This window comes from Aegilops tauschii, chromosome 7, assembly GCF_002575655.3.
Source record: "Aegilops tauschii subsp. strangulata cultivar AL8/78 chromosome 7, Aet v6.0, whole genome shotgun sequence".
NCBI classification, from domain to species: domain Eukaryota; kingdom Viridiplantae; phylum Streptophyta; class Magnoliopsida; order Poales; family Poaceae; genus Aegilops; species Aegilops tauschii.
The window spans coordinates 2712195-2735504 of record NC_053041.3 but is presented as its reverse complement, the minus strand read 5'-3'; the positions used below and the strand labels follow the sequence as shown (position 1 = coordinate 2735504).

General features: G+C 47.3%; 2 protein-coding genes across 2 annotated transcripts; both read right to left on the bottom strand.

Annotated features, from left to right (window-relative positions):
- Positions 1–14053: 14053 nt before the first annotated feature.
- LOC141026484 (probable serine/threonine-protein kinase PBL8) lies at positions 14054–17398 on the bottom strand. The gene is made up of 4 exons (XM_073503127.1): positions 16068–17398; positions 15844–15976; positions 15580–15743; positions 14054–14779 (listed from the first exon to the last, which is right to left on the bottom strand). The coding sequence occupies exons 1-4, from the start codon at positions 16515–16517 to the stop codon at positions 14279–14281; spliced, it is 1248 nt and encodes a 415-aa protein (XP_073359228.1). The 5' UTR covers positions 16518–17398; the 3' UTR covers positions 14054–14278.
- LOC109748140 (disease resistance protein RGA5-like) lies at positions 17018–22410 on the bottom strand. The gene is made up of 6 exons (XM_073502853.1): positions 21644–22410; positions 19500–21557; positions 19193–19400; positions 18956–19103; positions 18708–18871; positions 17018–17038 (listed from the first exon to the last, which is right to left on the bottom strand). The coding sequence occupies exons 1-6, from the start codon at positions 22408–22410 to the stop codon at positions 17018–17020; spliced, it is 3366 nt and encodes a 1121-aa protein (XP_073358954.1).
- Between the last annotated feature and the right edge of the window lie 900 nt (positions 22411–23310).

Below are 23310 nucleotides of genomic sequence, written 5' to 3'. Positions count from 1 at the left end.
TTTCATATCCAGCACATATCCAACACATATCTAGCACATAAGTTTCATATCACATATCACATCAGTTTCATCCATACACATTGTTCATACATAAGGAAGTTCCATCCATACACATTGTTCCATCCATATATATATTACAATGCAAAGTGTCATGAAGATAGCAAGCTAGATACAATGCAAAGTTTCATCAAAGGAAAAGCAAGCACTCCATCATAGCAAGCTAGCTTCCATCAAGTGAATGAAATCTGCAAAATGGTAAATAAGAAAGTTAGAAATAGGTGACTAGAACAAGAAGAAGACTAGAACAAGAAGAAGACTAGAACAAGAAGTATATGTCATTTATGAGCTAACTTAGGTGAAATGGATCATATATGAGCTAACTAAGTTGAAATGGGTTAATTATGAGCTAACTTAGTTGAAATGGATCATTTATGAGCTAACTTAGTTGAAATGGGTCGTTTATGAGCTAACTAAGGTGAAGGGCATCGTTTTTGAGCTAAGTAAGGTGAAATGGGTAATTTTGGAGCTAACCTAGTTGAAATGGATCGTTTTTGAGCTAACTTAGTTGAAATGGATCGTTTTTTAGGTAACTAAGGTGAAATGGATCGTTTTTTAGCTCACTTAGGTCAAATGGATCGTTTTTTAGCTAACTTAGTTGAAATGGATCGTTTTTGAGCTAACTTTGTTGAAATGGATCATTTCCAATGTCTCGTTAGCATTACGACACTCAAATGTTAAGACTACCAAGTAATGTCCATTCAAACTAAACTCACCGTGCTCCCAGGAGCAATCACTGGCATCGGCGGAGCGGGCTGACCGGACTTCTCGCACACAGACTGCACATTTGGTTTTCAGAACAGAGTCATACTAGTTAGTAATGAGACTCAAATGTTAAGACTCGCAAGTAATCTGCAGAAGAAACTTACCACAAGGAGCTCGTACATGGCCCTTGCCTGCATGTCATTCCGTGCCCTCTCCTCCTCCATCCTCTTTCTCGTCCTCTCCTCCATCTCCCGCTGCCTCTCCGCCGCCTCCGCCAGAAGTTTCTCCGTTCTATCTCTCTCAGTCTGTATAGCAGCCTGCAACACCACTCACATGACCATTTGTAATCATTGATGGAAGCGCACACAATGTAATGGAGAAAGATAACTGAGTACGTATCACTAACCTTGATGGCGAGTTGCACTGGCCGTTCACGAGGCCTTATCTCAGGAGCGGAGCTCGACTGGCGCGCCTTGATCTCCGGGAGAGTGCTAGGACAACGGATAAGTCCATCTCCAATGGCTATGGAGCCATGGGACCTCCCGCCACCAGATATCATCACCAGCTCTGGATCAATGGGACCCTGGCTCGGGTTAAAGTCCTCCCCTTTCCTCGCCTTCCCCTCATCTCTATATCTCACGAGCTTGTTGTGGGAGGAGATGTTGGTGAAGTTGTTTGCATCATCGAGGTCAGACTGAGAGAAAGCCTTGACTTTCTTGTAAGAGCCAGTGTGGGCCATGGCATACAGGTCGTACACCTTTGGCACCTTATCCGCCTTATTGTGGCGTGCCTGAAAGAGAGAAACAATGAAAATTAGTAATTAAAGGGCTCAAGCTAGCATGATGAATGAATTGCATGAATCATGAAGCAAACCACATACCCAGTTGCGCCCGAACTGATATAAGTTGGAGCTGCCTTGATGGTGTGGCACACCTTCCATTTGGGCACGTTTGTCCTTGGCCTGGTTGTGGAGGGCTAGCCATTCTTGTGAGCACCACTCATCGACCAACACCTCCCAACAATCCATCCGATCCGCACACCATCTCGGAGGCGCCTAAGTTAGCAAATAGAAACTTGAGCGCTACGGCTAAGAATTACTAAATGAAGGAACTTAAGTAGAAGGCCTTAAGAATTACCTTCATGTACTGCTCCTTACTCAGGAACTTATCGCGGCACGCCGGCTTGGTCTTCTTGATACCACGCAAGGCGTAGTAGTCTCGAACAGCCTGCACCCGAGCCTCGTGCCGTAAGTTCTGGAGTAGGCGCTTGCAGACGTTCTGGATAACATTTGCGCAGTCCTCCTCGTATCCCTCCTCACACCTGTAGAATGCAGGCAATCAAATGAGACAATATTGATTAGTACAATTAATAACTAGCTAGTTGAAGATTTTGAAATGTGTAAAGGAGAAATTACCCAGAACGTCCTGATCACCATGTCTGCCCTCGTGTCGCACACGACACCGTCGATAATGACATCCGGCGGGGCCGGGGCAGCCACGTAGTGCTCCCAGCTCAACCCAAGCTCTGGAAGCCGACCCTCACCAGGCAACGTGACAAACCCCGGGAAGTTTTGCCGGCAAAGAACTCCAAGGACGGAGTTGGGCCGGCGGACACTATGATGGTGGTCCCAACCCCTACAGCATGACAAGGCCAACGCATTAGTTATTTGAAGAAACGTGAATGCAGAAGGTACAAAAATATTAAATGCACTTACGTACCTCTCCCCATCAGGGAAGATCAACCACCTCTGCTCGCGGGTCGCCGGCACGGACGGGAGCCGTGTAGCACCACGCTGGTAGACGGTGCCACCCTCCTCCTCAAGATCAGTCGGCTCCCCGCCATCATCAGCATGGCCACTCGGCTCCTCGGGCTGATCCGGCCAGGTACCCCATCCGGACGTGTGCTCCTCCGGGGTCTCGTGGGCCGAACTCTCGTGGGCCGAAGGCCAGTCGACCCGAGGCTCGTGGGCCCAAGACCCGTGGACCGGAGGCTCGTGGACCGGAGTCCGTGTAGCCTCCTCCTCGGACGAGTCCACCCTAGCAGTCACGTGCTCGGGTGAAACAGCTGGGGGTGGCGGCGAGGAAGGCGCCCTAGCAGTCACCCTACCTCCTCTCCCGCGACCACGTGCCCCACCTCCTCTCTTCCTACCTCGTCCCCTGCTGGGCACCGCGGTGGACGAAGAAGGGCCCAGCGGTGTGGACATACTGTCCAGCAACGCTCGGCGAAGAGGTACGTCTGGAATCGAAGACCTCAGACCACGCGCCGAGGAAGAAGGGGCCTTGGCGCGCTCCCGACCAGCGCCCACCATCTTTCAACACCTGCCATGACAAACAGTAAACGAAATTAGTACAACATAAAAAAAAGACCGACATGAATAATAATATGTGTATCACTTAAGTGTATCATCATCAAGTACAACATTAAAAATTTTAATACCTGACACTACTAATAATCTCGATCAGTATCATCAATAAATGCATAATCATCATCATCACTATAATCAATGACGGGCTCATAGGGTTCAGTGGCATCAACATGTGCAAGGCCACCTTGACGTAATCGGTCAAGCAATGACAGGTCATCCGCAGCAGTAACCTCTTCTTGTTCCGGCTCTTCTTGTTCCTCCTCTGGGGTGATGTCGGATTCACTGTCACTGTCTACTTCAATGTTTTGGGGTGAAGTATAGCGGTTCTTGAAACGCTTTTTGGAAAGACGTGTCTCTTGGAAGAATTCTCCTTCATATGTGTCTGGGTTAATGTGAGGTTCATAATCCTCTTCCTTTGGGGGAGATAGTCTAGCACGTGGCGGCACTTCATAAACGACATCCCAACCTTTCAGATTTGGATTAGTTTGGCAGGCCCACGGTAGATAGAATACTTGGGTCGCCTGTTGAGCCGTAATATAGACATCAGGAACATCTAAATGGGTGCTTTGGTTGATTTCAACTAGCCCTACATGTTCATGAGTTCTTCTAGTCTCCTTCGGCTGAAACCAATAACATTTGAAGACTACGACATTCGGTGGGTTTTCACCATAGAATAGAAGTTCATAAATTGCTTCAACTCTCCCATAATACTCGGTACCTCCTTCGCCGATAGCAGATACACAACAATTTGTAGACTTTCGGTCGGCCATAGATAGCTCTTTGCCATAGGTACGAAAGCGATACCCGTTGATGTCATATTTGTCAAATGAACGGACCTTATAGTCAAAACCATTAGCGACTTGTCTCAATTCGGCGTCCATAGACTCTGAATTAGCCTACAAGTTTAATATGAAAGGATTGTTGCATTACGCACAAATTAGCGAATGAAACCGGGATAGCCGCCTACAAATTAGCCTACAAGTCTAATAGAAATTACCGTTTGTTTGAACCAAGAGATGAAACCGGGATAGCCGCCACCTTGCTTTGCGAGAAGCTCATACTCTTCGACAGAATCCTTTTGGATCACCGCTCCATACGAGAATAAGGCGACGTATCGACTGTATGAAATATCCAGGAATAAGAGCAGTTCAAAGGAAATAGAAGTTGCGAAACTATGTACCGAGAACTTACTCGATGTACGGCCGCACTTCTATCAGGTTGTTGAAGATATACAACGAAATGGTCCGCCATTGTTCGTTATCCAAAGATACTGGATTTGAAACACTGGCTGGTGCGAGATTCCCTTTGAATAGGCTGAGGTTGGATCCACCCTTTTTAGGGTCGTCAGCATTGTACCGAGGCTTCGGATTATGCAAATGACGATTTTTGGCTTCGTAGTGTGCTGTCACGAAGTTTGCCGCCTCCTCAGTGATGAATGCCTCAGCCATCGATGCTTCAATTCTACGTTTATTTTTACATTTTTGTCGAAGCGTCTTCTGCATCCTCTCAGTTGGGTAGCACCAACGATTTTGCACGGGCCCCCCCAATCTTGCCTCGGTCGGGAGATGCAAAATCAAATGTTGCATTGGATTAAAGAAGCCCGGTGGAAAGATCTTCTCTAACTTGCAGATCAACTCCGGCGCCAACTCTTCCATTTCTTCTAGCACGCCAGGCGATAGTTCTTTCGCACAAAGAACACGGAAGAAATAGCTGAGTTCTGCCAGTACTAGCCATTCATCCTCAGGGATGAAGCCACGCAACATCACCGGCATTACCCGCTCAATCCATATGTGCCAATCATGACTCTTGAGACCAAATATCTTCAATTTAACAAGACTGGCTCCCCTCTGTAGATTCGCTGCATACCCATCGGGGAACATCAACTGCATTTTCACCCACAAGATAATTTCCCTCATAGCCGGCCTTCCAAGATTGAACCATGCCTTTGGCTTCGTCCAGTTCTGCTTTCCTTTCGGTTCTTTCATGTTTTGTAACGGCCTATCACATAGCGCCTCCAGATCGACTCTAGCCTTAGTATTATCCTTTGACTTCCCATCTATGCCGAACAATGTACCAAAAAGTGCCTCGGCGATATTCTTCTCAGTGTGCATCACGTCGATGTTGTGTGGGCAAAGGAGGTCTTTGAAGTAAGGCAGATCCCATAAGCATGTTTTGTGAGTCCAGGCGTGCTTAGAATTATACCCCTTGAAGTACCCTGGACGCTCGGCATCTGGCTCGAGAGCGTTTAACTGATCCAGGGTCTGTTGGCCTGTCAATGCATGTGGTGCAGAGTTTTTGACAACTCTACCTCTGATGAAGTTCTTCTTGTCTTTCCTGAACTTATGGCGAGGATTCAGGAACTCTCTATGCATGTCGAAGCAAGAAAACTTGCGACCGGCCTGAAGCCAACGAAACTCAAGAGCTCCCTTGCATGTGGGGCACGGGAACCTTCCATGCACACACCAGCCAACGAATAGCGCATACGCCGGCAAGTCATGCATCGAGTACATGTACCAGACACGCATTATGAAGTTCCGTTTGCTATAGGCATCGTATGTCTTGAACCCATTATCCCAGGCTTCTTGCAATTCGTCCTTAAGCGGTTGCATGTACACATTCATATTTTTCCCCGGATAGTTGGGCCCTGGAATTATCAACGTCAGGAAAATGTTCTTTCTTTGCATAATCTGTCAGGGGAGGAGATTGAGTGGAAAGACAAATACGGGCCAACAACTGTATTGGGCTGCCGTCATACCAAACACACTGAACCCATCCGTGCTGATGCCGACTCGAGGATGCCTCGGATCTGCCGCTTTGTCACCATATAATTCATCAAACCTTTTTCACGCAACACCATCCGATGTGTGTACAATCATCAGATTCCCATCTGCATCTAGTTCGGTTCTTTTGCCCGTTTTGTGCCATGTCATCTGTTTGGCCGTCTCTTCGACCATGAAAAGACGTTGAAGTCTTGGTACGATTGGCATATACCAAAGGACACTAACGGGGATTTTGGTCTGTGTCTTCTCACCCATACCGTTGTCTACCACAACATACCTGGAAGACTTGCAAATGGGACAACAGTTCAAGTCCGCATAGTCAAGCCTAAACAAGACACATCCTTTCTCACAGGCATGTATCTTATCATAGGGCATCTTCAGTGCACGGAGGATTTTGTCCGACTGGTACAGGTTTGCAGGCATTACATGGCCTTTGGGTAGAAAGCGTCCAAATACTGTCATCATTGCATCGTAGCATTCTCTGCCCAAGTTGAACTGAGCCTTCAGAGCCATTACTTGTGAGATGGCATCCAACTGACAAAGCTCAGTGTGCTCATGGAGCGGACGTTTTGAAGACTCCAACATTTCATTGAAGGCCTTTGCAGATTCCTCCATCTCCTCGTCCGAATCCCGAGCATCATCAAAGTCTTGCACCATGTTTTCCATACCGGTACCATGCTCGTCGGTGCGACGACGATCCACCTCAGCTCGGTCACGTTGGGCAGACTCACCATGAAATTTCCACACCGTACAATCGGGCGTAAAACCACTCTTCTGCAGGTGTTTGCCCATTTCCACCTCTGTCCTCTTTTCCCAATTGCCGCACCGTAAACAGGGGCACCAGGTTTTCCTCTGGCCATTTGCAAATGCGGCTCGCACAAACCCCTTGGTTTTTGTGAACCATTCAGTACTCCATTTGTTCTGACCAGTGTGACCGGTGTACATCCACGCACGATCACTCATCTTGACTTTCAGAGCTACTAGACACACAACAAATATATATATATATATATAATTCACCATGCATGTATTCATCAGTTGATCTACTTTGTCAATTTTATTACGTCCATGCAACCTACACTCTAATAGGTAATGATAGGTCCTAATCCCACCCGAGTATGTTTAGATTGGGTTCATTTTCCCATGCTATGCCCCGGATCCTACGCAAAATTTCGGCAGCACCTCCCCGCTGTTCTCCTGATACACGTCTCTGCAATAAGCAGAGAGGATGTGTACCCGGAGAACAACAGGGGAGGCATTGACGAAATTTATGCGTCGGATCCGGAGCAAAGCATATGGGAAAACGAACCCAATCTAAACATACTCGGGCTGTCCATGGATAGCGTTGGACAATTCGAAAGAATCAAGGTTATAAATATGCAAATGCATGCATATTTATAACTATGACGCTTTCGAACGGGAGACACATATTGGTTACGCATACTGATGATTCAAGACACATATATATCTAGCTATCAAGTTTCATCGGAATAGATCAAATAATTAATGGGGGAGGAGGACATGTCATTTGTGCTCACCCACGGACGAAGGGGCAAAGCTCGTCAAACGCACGGCGAGGTCGTCGAACACCAAACCTCGCAGCGATGAAACAACTGCACATTTAAAACTACCCGATCAACACAATTATATATGATGTTTTTCATAACAAAATCGAAAGATATATGACCTAACTAATAATTCACAAATATATGACCCCGTCGGCTTCTGGAAGGCCAAAGAACACCTTTTCGGGGTCAGGGTCGGGGTGTCGGGTCGGGTGCCGGGTCGGGGTCGGGGTGCCGTGTCGGTGTCGGGGTCGGGGTGTCGGGTCAGGCTCGGGGTCGGGGTGTCGGGGTCGGGGTCGGGGTCGGGGTCTCGGGGTCGGGGTGTCGGGGGTGTCGTGTCGGGGGTCGGGGTGTCGTGTCGGTCTCGGGGTGCCGTGTCGGGGTCGGGGTGTCGTGTCGGTCTCGGGGTGCCGTGTCGGGGTCGGGGTCTCGGGGTCGGGGTGTTGGGTCGGGGTGCCGGGTCGGGGTTGGGGTGCCGTGTCGGTGTCGGGGTCGGGGTGTCGGGTCAGGCTCGGGGTCGGGGTGTCGGGGTCGGGGTCGGGGTCGGGGTCGGGGTCGGGGTTGGGGTCGGGGTCTCGGGGTCGGGGTGTCGGGGGTGTCGTGTCGGGGGTCGGGGTGTCGTGTCGGTCTCGGGGTGCCGTGTCGGGGTTGGGGTGTCGTGTCGGTCTCGGGGTGTCGTGTCGGGGTCGGGGTGTCGTGTCGGTCTCGGGGTGCCGTGTCGGGGTCGGGGTCTCGGGGTCGGGGTGTCGGGTCGGGGTGCCGGGTCGGGGTCGGGGTGTCGTGTCGGGGTCGGGGTCCGGGTGTCGGGTCAGTCTCGGGGTCGGGGTGTCGGGTCAGGCTCGGGGTCGGGGTGTCGGGGTCGGGGTCGGGGTCGGGGTCTCGGGGTCGGGGTGTCGGGGGTGTCGTGTCGGGGGTCGGGGTGTCGTGTCGGTCTCGGGGTGCCGTGTCGGGGTCGGGGTGTCGTGTCGGTCTCGGGGTGCCGTGTCGGGGTCGGGGTGCTGTTTCGGGGTCGGGGCTTCAGGGTGTCTCCTCCTCCTCCTCTTCTTCTTCTTCTTCTTCTTCTTCTTCTTCTTCTTCTTCTTCTTCTTCTTCTTCTTCTTCTTCTTCTTCTTTCTCCTCCTCCTCCTCCTCCTCCTCCTCTTCTTCTTCTTCTTCTTCTTCTTCTTCTTCTTCTTCTCCTCCTCCTCCTCCTCCTCCTCCTCCTCCTCCTCTTCTTCTTCTTCTTCTTCTTCTTCTTCTTCTTCTTCTTCTTCTTCTTCTTCTTCTTCTTCCCCCTTCTACTTAACCTAAACCTAAACTAAAAACCTAAACTAATTAAAACTAAACTAATTAAACCTAAACTTAAACAGAAAAAAAAACAAAAAAACAGAAAAAAAGGGAGGAGGGGCTCACTGTGGGGGGCGGCGATGGGTCGGGGAGGGGCCGGCGACGGAGGGCCGGGGCGGGGCGGTGGAGGAGGCGGGGCGGCGGGGGCCCGGCCGGAGGGGGGCCGGGGCGGGGCGGTGGAGGAGGCGGGGCGGCGGGGGGCCGGGGCGGCGGGGGGGGTGGGGGGGCGGGGGGCCGGGGCGGGGCAGTGGAGGAGGCGGCGGGGGGCGGGGACGGCGGGGGGCCGTGGCGGCGGTGGGGCGCGGGGCGGCGGCGGGGGGCCGGGGCGGGGGGCGATGGGGCGGTGGGGCGGCGGGGAGCCGGGGCGGCAGGGCGACGGGGCGGCGGGGGCGACGGGGCGGCGGCGGCGGGCGGCGGCGTGGGAGGAGAGAAACGGCGAGGGAGAGGGAAGAAGTGAGTAACGGGCGGGGGGTACGGGCCGTTAGGTAGTAGGCTCTTTGCCGTCCGCCCCCCTTTGTCGTCCGCTTTTTTGCCTCTTTGTCGTCCGCTAGCGGACGGCAAAGAGGTGGCCCGTTAAGTTTTTCAAAAACGGGCGGGGGGTGGGGGCCACCTCACTCTTTGCCGTCCGCCAGCGGACGGCAAAGATTCTTTGCCGTCCGCTGGCCGACGGCAAAGAGCTGGCAGACGGCAAAGAGCTTCTTTGTCGTCTGCCCTTTCTTTGCCGTCTGCTTTTGGGTAGCTGATGGCAAAGAGCTTCTTTGCCGTCAGCTAGCAGACGGCAAAGAGCTGGCAGATGCATATGTCTTCAAATATGAATTTTTTTGTCAGCTTGTTTTCCATCTTCTTTTTCTTCCATTACCATTGGTGATGGTTCCACTATTCCTGTCTCTTGCACCGGTGACTCTTACATCCCCTATTCTTCTAACAATTTTCTTTTACGTAATATTCTTGTAGTCCCATCTTTAATTGCCAATCTTATCTCTGTTCGTCAGTTTACCATCGATAATCAAGTTATTCTTGCCTTTGACCCTTTTGGTTTATCTGCGAAGGATCTGAAAACGGGGGAGGTTCTCGCTCGGTACAATAGCACAGGCGATCTTTATCCTCTTCATGGCGCCTCCACTTCCACTCCTCGCGCCATGCTTGCATCCGTTGATCTATGGCATCGTCGGCTTGGTCATCCCAATAAAGCTACCTTATCATCATTACTACAAGAATTTTGTATCCCTAGCTCTAGTGTCTCTCATGATTCCTCTCTTTGTAATGCCTGTCAATGTGGCAAACATGTTAGACTACCTTTTGGTACCTCCTCTACTATTAGCACTTTTCCTTTTGAATTACTACATTGTGATTTATGGTCCTCTCCAATTTCTAGTGTTTCCGGTTATAAATACTATCTTGTAATTCTTGATGATTATTCCCATTATGTTTGGACATTCCCTCTACGAGCCAAGTCCGACGTAGACCCAATTTTTCTCAATTTTCGACAATATGTTCTTACCCACTTTGGTCTTCCAATACGCTTTATTCAATGCGACAATGGACGTGAATTTGACAATACTCGCAATCGCACTTTCTTTCTCTCTCACGGCATCCTCCTTCGCTTTTCTTGCCCCTATACATCCCCTCAAAACGGAAAAGCAGAACACTCTCTTTGCTCCATCAATGATATTCTTCGCACTTTGCTTATTCAAGCTTCTCTCCCTCCCCGTTTTTGGGTTGAAGCACTACGTACTGCCACACTTCTTCTAAATATTAGACCAACCAAAACATGTCCTCTCTACACCCCTTTTCAATCTCTTTTTCTTTCCCATCCCGACTATCTTTCTCTCCGCGTTTTTGGTTGTCTCTGTTTTCCCAACATCACTTCTACAACCTCTCATAAACTAGAGCCTAGGTCTTTACCCTGCATCTATCTTGGTCTCTCCGATGATCATAAGGGCTCTCGCTGCTTCGATCCTTCATCCGGTCGTGTCATTATTTCCCGTCACGTCGTCTTTGACGAACACACTTTTCCCTACGCTGCCACACAATCATCACCTGCGCACCAACCATCTCCTGTCCATTCTTCATCTTCTCTACTCCCTCGTCTAACTCCTACCTCTGTTGCCGCGGAGCAACAGCCACCAGAGCAGCCCCACGTAACCCCACAACAGCCTTCCGCCGTGTCGCCCACTCCTCCCTCACCACAGCCTTCCACGCCCCCACTCCTCCCTTGACGGCAGCTACCTCTCCTCCCACGCCCATCTCCCATTTTCTCGCTTCTCCTTCTTCCTCTTCTTCCTCAACACCGCCTCTTCCGCCCAATGCTATTCCTATTATACCTCCGGCCAACGATCATGTCATGTGCACTCGTGGTAAGCGTGGCTTTCACCTCCCTACCCGACGTCTTAATCTCACGGCTACTCCCACTGTCTCCCCTATTACTACCTCTTATAAACGTGCTCTTCTCGATCCTCTCTGGCATTCTGCTATGCGTGATGAGTTTCATACTCTTCAGCAAAATAACACCTGGACTCTCGTTCCCAAACCACCCGGTGTCAATGTTGTTTCCGGCAAATGGGTTTTCCGTCACAAATTTCATGCTGATGGTACTCTTGCTCGTTATAAAGCTCGTTGGGTATGTCGTGGTTTTTCTCAACAACACGGTATTGATTTTGATGAGACTTTTTCTCCGATTGTAAAACCTAGTACCATTCGTGTTGTTCTCAGTCTTGTTGTCTCCTCCTCTTGGACGATTCATCAATTAGATGTTAAAAATGCTTTTCTACATGGCACTCTCAATGAAACTGTCTATTGTCAACAACCTTCTGGTTTTGAGAATTCCTCTTCTCCTGATTTTGTTTGTCTTCTGCACAAATCTCTGTACGGTCTTAAACAAGCTCCTCGTGCTTGGTTTCATCGCTTCACCACCTTCATTCACACATTAGGTTTTACCTCATCACTACAGGAAACAGCTACTTTGCCGTCTGCCATGGCGGATGGCAAAGGCTCGAAAGGCGGACGGCAAAGACCTTTGCCGTCAGCCGCGGACGGCAAAAGGCTCCGGCAAAGAAGGCTACGGTAAACAGCTGCTTTGCCGTCTGCTTCCTGGCGGCGGACGGCAAAGGCTCTTTGCCGTCTGCGGCGGACGGCAAAGAGGGCGGACGGCAATATTTGCGCTGTCAGTCCGTTAAGTGGCTAACGGCAGACCTTTGCCGTCCGCCGCAGACGGCAAAGAGCCTTTGGTCTTTGCCGTCCGCCTTATGATGTCATCTACACGTCACTAGATGGCAGGTTCTTTGCCGTCTGCCACTGATGGCAAAGTGCAGGTTCTTTGCCGTCTGCCACGGACGGCAAAGTCTTTGCCGTCTGCCACTGTAGGCAAACTGACCAAATGGGTCAGCTCCCAGGAAGCACAGTTGGCTGCCACGTGGCTTCTTTGCCGTCCGCGGCAGACGGCAAAGGCTCTTTGCCGTCGGTGGCAGACGGCAAAGAGCCTGCATATTGTCTGTTTTTTCTGTTTTTTATTAAATCCCACAATTTGCAGCACATATCACATATATAAGTTTCATATCCAGCACATATCCAACACATATCTAGCACATAAGTTTCATATCACATATCACATCAGTTTCATCCATACACATTGTTCATACATAAGGAAGTTCCATCCATACTCATTGTTCCATCCATATATATATTACAATGCAAAGTGTCATGATATTTGCTGATATTTTCACCAAGGGGCTCCCAACTGCAACATTCACTGGCATTCGCTCTAGTCTCAAGTAACCTGATGTTGACACTGCGGGGGGGTATTAGAGTATATATTCGGTTTATGTATTTGGTAGTTCAAGTTGTAATCTATCTCTACTATCCTTGGCCCCCAAGTTTTGTATCTTATATAAACAGCCCTTGGAGGCAATAATAGATATTCAGAATTCAATACTCTTCACATTCGTCGACATGGCGGCTGACGGCAAACTGAAATTCGTCCGTGCTCAGTCTGCGTTCCCCGTGGTTTCCTCGGTTCCGCTCCTTCCACCAGGACCATAAGAGTGCAATACGCAGTAGTTTCTGCTTATCTGGTAGTTTCGGCACCGCATGGACAGCTTCCTTTGCCTAATTCAGACTTGCAAGCTTCAGTCTGACCACCTCTAACAGCAGCTCTCCAGCCCTGTTTCACTCGTTAACATTGCAGAAAAAGATGTCCACCATCTTCAAAGTACCGTCCGCATATGTCAAGCTTGATTCCATTCCTACTGATGTCCATGTACATGGGATGGCTGTTGTGGGCAAGTCTCCAAAGAAAGTGATGCACTTTGGGTGGGCATCTGGTACACCAAATTGCCCCAAACATATCTGCATCTCTCTCGTCAGGAACTGAGCTTTGTCCCTGTTGTCTGCTTGCATCTCTTTTTAACATAGCAACATCAACTTTGTATGCCGACTTTACAGGAGAAAGGCCCTTATTGTCGAAATGCCATGCTAAGAAGTCGCTTGTTTGCTCGCAAATGGGAATGCTCATGATGGCCGGGACATGATCCGGATGGAAGCAAGTTTCCACTAGTGCAGGATACCATGTGCTTGTGATAGGATCGATAAGGTCTGACACACGGGTAAGTATCCCCTGACCTTGGTGTGATGTTGGACACCTTTGGGGATCCAAGGATCTTCCCAGATTTTGACATTAGTGCCATCACCAATTCTCCATATGAGATGGAGCCCCTCCTTCAGAATCTCTATTCCTTACAAAATACTTGTCCACACATAGCTTATCCCTTGACCGGCTCAGCTTTAAGAATGTCACCATCAGGAAAGTATTTTGCTAACACACAGACTTATTTACTAATACTACTTGAGAGCAGAGTCACCTTTTTTTTTTGACAAAAAGACAGCAGAGGCAGCATGACGGCCGTCCAATCTGCGCCGCGATTGGCGCCGATTACATAGGCTCAATTGATGCGCAGCTATTCTGCTTCCGCCTGTTTTTTCTTCAAGATGTACTCTGTTTCAGCCTTGGTCTCCTGAAGAGCAGAGGACAACTCTGAGTCGAGACTCGAGAGAGCAGAGAGCACCAAATAAGATGGCGCGGGCCGCCGGAGAGGTTGCCCGCCCGCAAAACCCGGAGTGGGCAGAGTTCGAGGTCGGGTCATGGCGGCTTGATTTGTAAGCGCTCTGTACGTTTAGGGTTTCTGTTGCTTTCAGAATTGGGCGAGTCGTGACACAATGCAATGGTCTGCACAATATGATTATGTTTTAACAGGATGATCTACTAGGACAAAATGAATATGCTTTATTTGTTCTTCAGAATCTGAACAATCCAATCTCGAAAAGAAAACAGAATCTCAACAATCTTGGACACAAAAGAGTGACAGAAGAAGCCCCCGTTGTTAAATGGGTCTTGTGTATGGTAGGAGAATTAAGCATAAAAAGCTGATGTATAGTAGTAGGTTAAATGGGTCTTGTGTGGCCGTGCTCCCTGATCGATGCTTCTTTCACGAGTTCAGTGCGCCGGGAAGAGTGACGGAAGAAGCCCCCGTTGTTGGTTCTTCCACCTCCTTACCATGCTTACCTTTGCCTCTCCCTTTTACAGCACCATATCGGCCGAGTAACAACGAGGGTGTCCACCGTACCGCCCTTGAGTGACGCCCATCGCTGAGCAGTGGCTCAAGGGCTAGCACTACGTCACGCATCGACGGTCGTTCCTTGTCCTGCAGGCACCGGCGAGCGATGGTTGCAGTGCTAGAAGCTGCCGAAAATGAGTATTGCCCCTCCAGTCTAGGGTCCATGATTCGGTGCAGATTGTACTTATTGAGAGAGGAACGCGACCACTTCACCGGATTTTTTTTCAGAAGCAGTCGCTTCTCGTTGATTGATGCCCCCCCGGCCAGCAGCTGTAGGAGCACTAGACCAAAGTTGTACACATCGCTTTCACTCGCCTTGTCCTGTGGATTCTCCTTCACCAATTGAAAGCCAAACAGCTTCGCTGTATGATCCTGTGGATATAAAACCAACATAAGGGTCCCCACTGTTAGAAACAATCTTGCTTTTAGCATGTCCAAGTAAAGTTGCTAAGTTTGATAGGCAGTGATAAAGCCTGCCGTGTTAGCTAGTCTATCAAAATCAGATTGGGTGTGTCTAAAGTTAGTTTTGATTGGAACAGCTAGTGGTAGGTGCCTAGGCCCTGTGTGTATATAAATATGCACAGGCAGCATAGGGTTGGCGTCAGGCTTGGCTGCGAGGTCTGTGGTATTAGGCCCGGACTATCAGCACCCCTTCATCAATTGGATAGGAGTAGCGACATATGCTGACTAGACGGTGGATTCAGACTTACTGTTGTATTTCTTTGTAAGGTCTTATGTGAATAATTAATAAAGTGGTTGCATGCATCGCCCGGATGCAGAGGTCGGAGGTCTTCCTCCTTTTCTAAAAAAAAGTCTCAGTCGAATGAGACTTCGTCCATTGCATACTCATGAGATCTTATATAGAGGGCCATGCAAAATTTTCTTTTCAATTTTATTTCTTGCATGTTATGTCACTTGAGTGGGACCTGTTTAAATCTCGGTCGACTGAGACCGCCCCATTTTCAGCGGGGTGGGCCCCTTCCTACCCCCTAAATCCAATCCTAATCCTCCATATTTGCTACTCCGTGAAGTCTGTAAAAAGCCTACTCGTGAGTCCAGCATTGCTCCTTCCGTGAACTATGGAACAATGATTGTGATGTGCAGTAGTGGGTGTTTTAATTATGATGAAAGACTGGGATATGGTATGACTGACCAGTTGATGCGAAACTTACCGAGTCAACCATAATGCAGGAAGCTTTGAAACCACTATAGTAGATGCTCCGCTCGTCGTCCAAGGGAGCATAGATCTTCCGCTCGTCCTCCAGGTAAGCCAGACCTTTAGCTGCTCCAACGGCGATCTTGAGCCGTGATAACCATGGTATTGACCCAATGCGATCTGGAGCCATACAATCATGCACACGCTGTTAGGATATGAACCATGCATGCACTCTTGCTTTAATGACCAATATAAAATCGAAATCATCATGTACACTTACTGGTCTCCAAGATGTGGTTCAGGAGTCTACCCCTCTGCATGTGCTCATAGACGAGTATACCGTGCCCGTCTTGGTTGCAGTAGCCCAGCAGACTCAGGATATGAGGATGGCGCAATCTCTCAAAACACCACAGCTTCGACAGATGAAATGAAATGAAATTAATTAATAATTGAGCTGATGTTTCCAGCTGAGGCATGATTGAAGGGGGACACTGAAGAACGTACCAGCCCTCCCTCTGGTTTAAGCCTGTGGCGATTGTAGTCTGGATGGAGTTTCATGACGGCCACCAAGAGCTTGCCGTTGATTGCACCCTTGTAGATGTGGCCGTAGTCAGCCTTGCCGAGAATGTTTTCCGCTGAGAAGTGGCTGGTGGCCAACATGAGCTCGTCCCGTTGGAATTCATGATGGTGGTCCCATGACGCGGGATATAAGGAAGAAACCTCCCAATTTACATCCTCGGCCTTGTCATTGTCGCCAAGGTTGAGCAGGGGCTCAAGCGCTTCCACGACGTCCCGCATAGATGGCCGCTCCTTGGGCATGCTGTTCAGGCACTGACTCACGATCTCCACAGTGCTATACGCTGCCGACAACGAGTATTCCCCCTCAAGGCTCGGGTCAATGATATCAATCAGCTTGTCCTCCTTGAACGGGGGGTAGGCACGTGACCACTCCATAACAAATCGCTTCTCATCGACAACAGATCGCCCAGCCAGAAGCTCTAGGAGCACCACACCGAAGTTGTACACGTCGCTTTCGGCCGTTTTGGCCCCTGGATAGTCCTTCGGGAAGCCAAAGCCAAACAGCTTCGGTTTGCGGTCCTGAAAAGTATTATATCACACAAACGGTGAACAAAAATATCCTACCAACTAGTGTTGCTAAAGCACATCTAGTTGTGCCATAAGTATTACGTATCTAAGTGCTATGTCATTGATTTTATGCGGAGATTTGTGTGAGTCATTTTTTCCTTTTTATGTTTGATTGAGTCAGTTAGATGTGCAATACTTATAGCACATCAAGAGGTGCCCTTGACAGATCGGTAAATGCCACCAACAATCGATTCGAAGGTGGTAGTTGCATTAGCGGTCCATAAACTTGTCTGGTGGAATCATTTGTCCACTAACTTTCATAACGCAATAAACTATCCCTAACTTAATCAGGCTTAAAGTCCTCAAAATCACTCTGAATCACAAGTTTTCTGCAGACAAAAAAGTGCAAAGCTAGGAGAATTTATACAAAACCAGGTTCTGACTCATGCCATTTAGACCCCTGTTTATATATCATTGTTCACGACAAATCTCAATCCCGCTCCTCCAACCGTTGAAAATGTTTAACTAATTTAATTAAGTCCTGGGCTTATGAGTCAATACCTGATGAAGATACTAAGTAGGGATTGTTGTAAGGCAAATTTTAACATGCTCCCTTTTACCGCCTCTTTTTACTAGTGGGGCCGACATGTCATAAATATCCTTGTTTATAATTTTAGGTTTGCCTTTTCAGGTTGTATACCTTAGCTAGGACTCCTTGAACTTTGGTAAAAAAAACATGGATTATAACGAAAAACCCACAATAAGAAAACAACTTTTCTATTTAACAGATTTTCTAAAGAATAGCTAAGACCAATTATGTTGCTCCAATCACTCGTAAGCAATTATTTCTCCTATCTAAATCTATGCACGTGACCAACTGTCTAAGTAGGCATTGTTTGTGATTACATGATCTCTTAGGAGCCAGAGTGCTTACCGTTCCCTCGAACAATGTCATATGTAATTCTTTACAGTTGGAGTTGAGGTGTGGGCTAACTACCCAGGATACTTGACTGGAACACCAGAGGCGCGACCCAGTGGTAGCAACGAGACATGCGTACACACAAAACACGAAGACGGACCAAAACATTTGGTAGGGTGCTAAAGTAGTGTTTGCGAATATTAGGTTCAAATTGGTGCCTAGTCACCGAGATGAACGCAGCAGAAGATGGACTTGAGGTCAAACCATAGTCATTCTTTTCTCGTTCCTCTTCCTTACCGGGGTGCACCGTAAACTGTTTTACCGAAACAACACCAGAAATCTTGGTGTTTAACCATTACAAAAAATTATGCGTCAAAACATAGACACGTCTCATATACTATCACGTGATAGTTATTATATTATTTTATTATTATTAATATGTTCCTATGCTACATCTAATATACTCCAAAGTTAGCTACATGAAAAAAAATCCAATTGAGTCCTAATGGTTAATAGAGCGAGGTCTAACCAAGATTGGGTAGACCTAGAAGCAAACCACTAAGCAACTGGGCTGCAGCCCCGAGTAAACAAGCAGACCGGCCACAATTTGGATATCTTTGCCAAATACATTATTTGTGTATATAAAAAGTATGCTAAACATACTATATATACTACCTAAAAATACTATATATGCAGACACACACACTACCTAAATATTCTCACATACTACGTACTAGGTATACATATGCTTCAGTACGATAGATACTATCTAGAACATAAACACACATGTGTGTAACTACATCCAATTGTAAAAAAAGTTGTGTACGCCTGACAGGGTAATTAGCGGGTGATCCAACTCCCTGAGGATGTAGGGGTTGACTGCTGAACTTCAGGAACACATCTGGCTGTTATGTTGTGGATGCTGTCATTGCATGTTTGGTATGCGCCTTGGATTCAACCATGTATAAATTCTGGGGTTCCAAAGTAAACTAGGAAGAGGTGGGAAATGACCATGAGTGGTTGTCACTATTGCAAAAGGGACCATCATTGTTGGCACATTTACACCCTATATGAGGTAGTCAGCAAGAAGATACCGCCACATGTGCGGCGAGCCAAGAACAGGTATAGGTTAAACTCACCGAGCCAAGCAGAATGTTGGAAGCTTTGAAATCACCGTGGATCATCGGCTTGTCCGCCTCGTGTAGGAAAGCCAGGCCCTTGGCCGCTCCAATGGCGATCCTGAGACGCGTTAACCATGGTAGCTGTTTCTCTTGACGTTTTGTTGATGACGACCCTTGTGTATCTGCGGCCATACATAGTCATGCAAGTTTGGCACACATATATGCTACTAATTAAATAAAGGAATCCAAATCACGCATCATAGCACCGTTGGAAAGGTGGTCCTTGAGGCTTTCCGTGGGCATATCAGCGTATACGAGCATCCTGTGATTGTCGTAGTCACAGAAGCCAAGCAGCTTCACTAGATGAGGATCATGCACCATTGCGAGGCACTCCAGCTCTGTCTCATCGACCAGCTGTTGAGATTGGTTACTGAAAAGCTGTTGTGGCTGGCGATTGAAATGTCTGGCGGGATTAGACAGGGACACCAAAGATACGAACGTACCAGCCACTCATCGTCGCCACTGAACTTGTTGAAGCACTTGACAACGACCTTTCTGTTTTCAAAGAAGCCCTTGTAGATGCCGGGGCGGCAGAATGTCTTGTCGAGGTTCCTTTTCTTGTAGTGGTCACTGTTGAAGTGTGCATTGGCGAAGTTGCTGGTGGCGGACATGATCTCATCGAGTGTGAATTCATGCAGAGACTCTGGTGACCTAGACATCCAGATCACAACAACCATTTATCTAGCTTTGTCAGAACACAAATAATTAAATCAGATTAATTGAACTCCATGTAAATGAGGAAGTAGGCACCTTTCAGCAGCTGCTCTATCCAATGTTACACCTGCAAAGTCTATCTCCAGAATCTCATTCATTTGCTGTTTCTGATTTCTGCTTTGGTCCTCTACCCATTGCATGTTGATTTCAGGATTGCTTGGATCATTACTAATGCCGATCCTCTTACTCTTGATATACTCTACATCAGCAGCTGCACCACCAAATTTTGCATAGATCTCTCTAAGACCTGGCATATGGTCGATGCTGATCAGTGCATCACCCCGCTTATATAGTTCGTGCCGGTCGGAGTGAGTCCAAAGAAAGTATGGTTTTAGGTTCATTCGGGGGACGGCATTGAAAATTAATTTGAGCTTCCAGAGACTAGGCATTGCATCCTTCTCAAAGTTTATCCAAGCTACCCCAGTCGTGAACCTCAACTTGAAGTATTTGAGAGCTGAGAACCCGTGCTTGTCAAAGATGATCTTTTTATTGCCCTGGCTTCGCACATACAGAGATAGAGCAGTGAGGGCACACAATTCCCTGAGAATATCAACACAAATCATGTGAAGTTCTTTCACTGCAATCTTCAAAATAACTAGGTTGTCAAGTTCTTTAACCCACTTAGGAATTTTGGCAAATGTGATGCCGCTAGCCTGTGAGCATTCAAATCTCTGGAGAAGTGGCGCTCTACAATTAATCACCTCCTTGGATGGCTTGGTGGTGATTAATTTTGTAGTACTACTAACCACACTATTTTTAACCTTGGAACCATGGGTCATTACTACAGTTCTCAAGTTTTGATGTCGTTGGATTAAATGACCCAAAGATTTGATGTTTCTCTCCAGATCATTGGAATCTGTAGAAGAAACGGTAAGATGAAGATCCTCCAAGGAGTTCAGTCCGCCAGCTCCTCCTAGAATCCACTTAATGCCGTTCCAATACAACAAACTTCTTGCGAAAGGCAGACTGAGGTGCAACAATTTTGGGAGAATGATGTCCACTGATGACCTAATGACTACCACATCTGTAATATCTAGTGTTTGCAAACATTTTAGCCCATCGGTTGGCAGTTTTATATAGAAACCGCATCCAATCTTAAAATATTTCAGTTGAATCAGTTCTGAAATCCCAGCAAGGTCTACAGGGTCACAAGAAGAGTCGCCATGAAATGATAGTTGAAGGTTTAGAACACGAAGAAGCTTGAAATCTCCGATACAAGGCATGCAGTTGAATAATCCAAAATAAGCAAGTGACCGAACTTGAGACTTCCTGATGTTTATGGGTGTCTTGGCATATCTTGCATCGCCAAAGAGGAGAGATAGTCGACGGACCTTATTAGAAAGTATCACGTTCTTTTGACTGCAGTCTATTGACACAATGAAATTCTCTTCTGCAGATTTGGATGCAATAAAATCATATACCACATCATGAACTGCACAGGACAAGACCTCATTGTTGTGGTTGATACGTATAGGATGGATTAATCTTCTGCAAATAAGTTCATTGAGATAGCGCTCTGCAACTTTCAACCTGTCCTGCCGTTCCATTGTATCGATAAAACCTTCTGCCACCCATTCCCTCACCAAATCATCATTGCAGAATATGTATCCCTCTGGATACATAACAAGATATAGCAAGCATGTCGTCAAATAATGAGGAAGATTATTGAAGCTAAGATTCAGTGCTTGTCTCATTCTTTCTGATGCCGAGAAACAAGAGTTTAACGACTGATGGATGTACTTCAATAGATCAGTTGGCATGGCAGGCTGGCTAGCTAAAACACTAGCTATGCTGATTATAGCTAGCGGCAGACCATCACATACTTCAACAATATCATTTAGAACCTCTTTGAACTCTTCAGGACAATAACTTTCAGAGCCAAAAAGTCTGTTAAAGAAAAGCTTTCTAGAGTGGTCATCATCTAGATGTTTCATCTCAAGAACATACTCTGGTTGATAGCAGCAACATTTTAACGCAACGCCTTCAACCTGAGTAGTTGTTATTAATCTGCTGCCATGATTACCTTTTGGACAAGCATGATTTATAATATCCCATACTGATGCAGCCCATACATCATCAATAACAATCAAATACCTGAATACAAATAGTTAAGTCATATTACGTTAAACAACATGTGTAAGAGTTCTAGTTTTGTTTTGTATGAACAAGAACAAAACTACCTTTTATCTTGCAGATATTTCTTGATCTTGTCAATGAGTTCAACTTCCTTGCAATGCCGTGAGGGACGTTGCCGCTGGATTTGCCAGAGCATGTCATGGAAAGCTCTTTTCATATCAGGTTTCTTGGACACCCGAACGAAAGCTCGACAACTGTAATTCTTACCAAATTTGTTGTACAACACTTCTGCAAGTGTGGTTTTGCCAAGACAAGCAGATCCAAGAAGACATGACACCTTAAGTTGCTGGTCCCTATCGTTAGCCAGTGAGTTGATAAATTCGTTCATCCGGCCATCAATTACTATGTCATCAGTCACTACATGTGCGGTTGGAAGAAGCATAGGGCCCATTGACACAAACCTATGCCTCAAGGTCCTGCAATAAAGGAGATTGTACCTATGGTGCCGTTCAATAGTCTCCTGGACATACATCCTGAATTCTAACAGCGTTTCCGCAATTATAACCTGAGTCCTGGGTGGCTGGACATGTGTGGACAATTCACGGAGGGTCCTGATGGTCTTGTTATTGTTGGGAACAAATATTAAGCTGTTGATGTAATCCTCCATGTCATAAGACAGGTCACGCACCTCATTCATCCAGCACATGGCTTTCAGAGGAGGATCCGTCAGCTCTGACAGGTCATCAAGGTAGGAGCTTATCTTTTCAACCTCATCTCTGAGGAGGCGCGTCCCGTCCATGGCCTCCGTAGAGGAACATCCCGGTGGGGGATCTAGCAGCAGCATGTCCAGCTTCCCAATAAGGGGTCTCATGGCACCCAGCGAAGCACTGATCGGCCCCTCTGTTCCCCTGACTCTGCCTCCACCTCTATCTCGCGCTGAAACAACGTCTAAAATACACACACAACCAAAAGTACAATCAACTAGCGGAAGCTGTCGCGCGCGCACATGCACCCTGTATACTATAGAAAGGCAACCGCTAACTAAGTAAGAAAGTGAAATTCATAAAAAGAATGTCCCAAAGAATCTAGCAACAAGTAACCACACCACTAGAATTTGTTCATCTCTAGAAGCCGACTCCGTCCTCCCACATTCATGGGAATTTGCCAAAATTTCACCAACAAAGCCTTTTTTACTAATTTATTTATGTGTCTCACGCCACGACATAACACGGAGGGAGTATTTATTACCAATGCCAGAACTTTATGCTACAGTTGTTCTACGAGGAATGTATCCTCATTCAGTATGTAGCGTTTTATATAAAAGATTTATAAAAGGTGGTACGGGTGAGACACATCCTACGTGGAGGGCTGACCCGACATCCCCGTATCCTCCCCGTGTAAGAATATTTTGAATATTCAGTGTGACCCCTGTAATTTATGGAAATAGTTCTAATATTATATCGTCTAACGTGATGATTACTGGACGTAAAGGAATTAGAATTATGGGTTGAATGAAATACCATCTTCTCTCTCTTCAAAATAGTATAATGATGGTATATATGTGTATGTATAAAGGTACATATAAGAGTGCATTGCTTGGATCAGTCAAGTGTGTTAAAAGTATTGGTGTGTGTGATTAATTAAAGAGAACTAAGGGCAACTCCAACGCGCGACCTCAAATAGACGTCGATTTCTTCCGCTTTTCGTCCGTACGGCAAGTAAAACGGACATAGCCGTCCGCTTGCGGCCGTGCGGCCATCGGTGCGCCCAA

What these genes read in the sequence shown, in the direction of transcription:
- LOC141026484 (XM_073503127.1), bottom strand. Translation starts at nt 16,517, where the DNA reads ATGGAGTGGTCACGTGCCTACCCCCCGTTCAAGGAGGACAAGCTGATT. An exon ending in GAACCACATCTTGGAGACCA is followed by an intron (nt 15,744 to 15,843) that starts GTAAGTGTACAT and finishes GTATGGCTCCAG; the next exon opens with ATCGCATTGGGTCAATACCA. An exon ending in CCTGCATTATGGTTGACTCG is followed by an intron (nt 14,780 to 15,579) that starts GTAAGTTTCGCA and finishes TTATATCCACAG; the next exon opens with GATCATACAGCGAAGCTGTT.
- LOC109748140 (XM_073502853.1), bottom strand. Translation starts at nt 22,410, where the DNA reads ATGAGACCCCTTATTGGGAAGCTGGACATGCTGCTGCTAGATCCCCCA. An exon ending in GATAGAGCAGCTGCTGAAAG is followed by an intron (nt 19,401 to 19,499) that starts GTGCCTACTTCC and finishes CTGGATGTCTAG; the next exon opens with GTCACCAGAGTCTCTGCATG. An exon ending in CCAACATTCTGCTTGGCTCG is followed by an intron (nt 17,039 to 18,707) that starts GTGAGTTTAACC and finishes TTTTGTCTGCAG; the next exon opens with AAAACTTGTGATTCAGAGTG.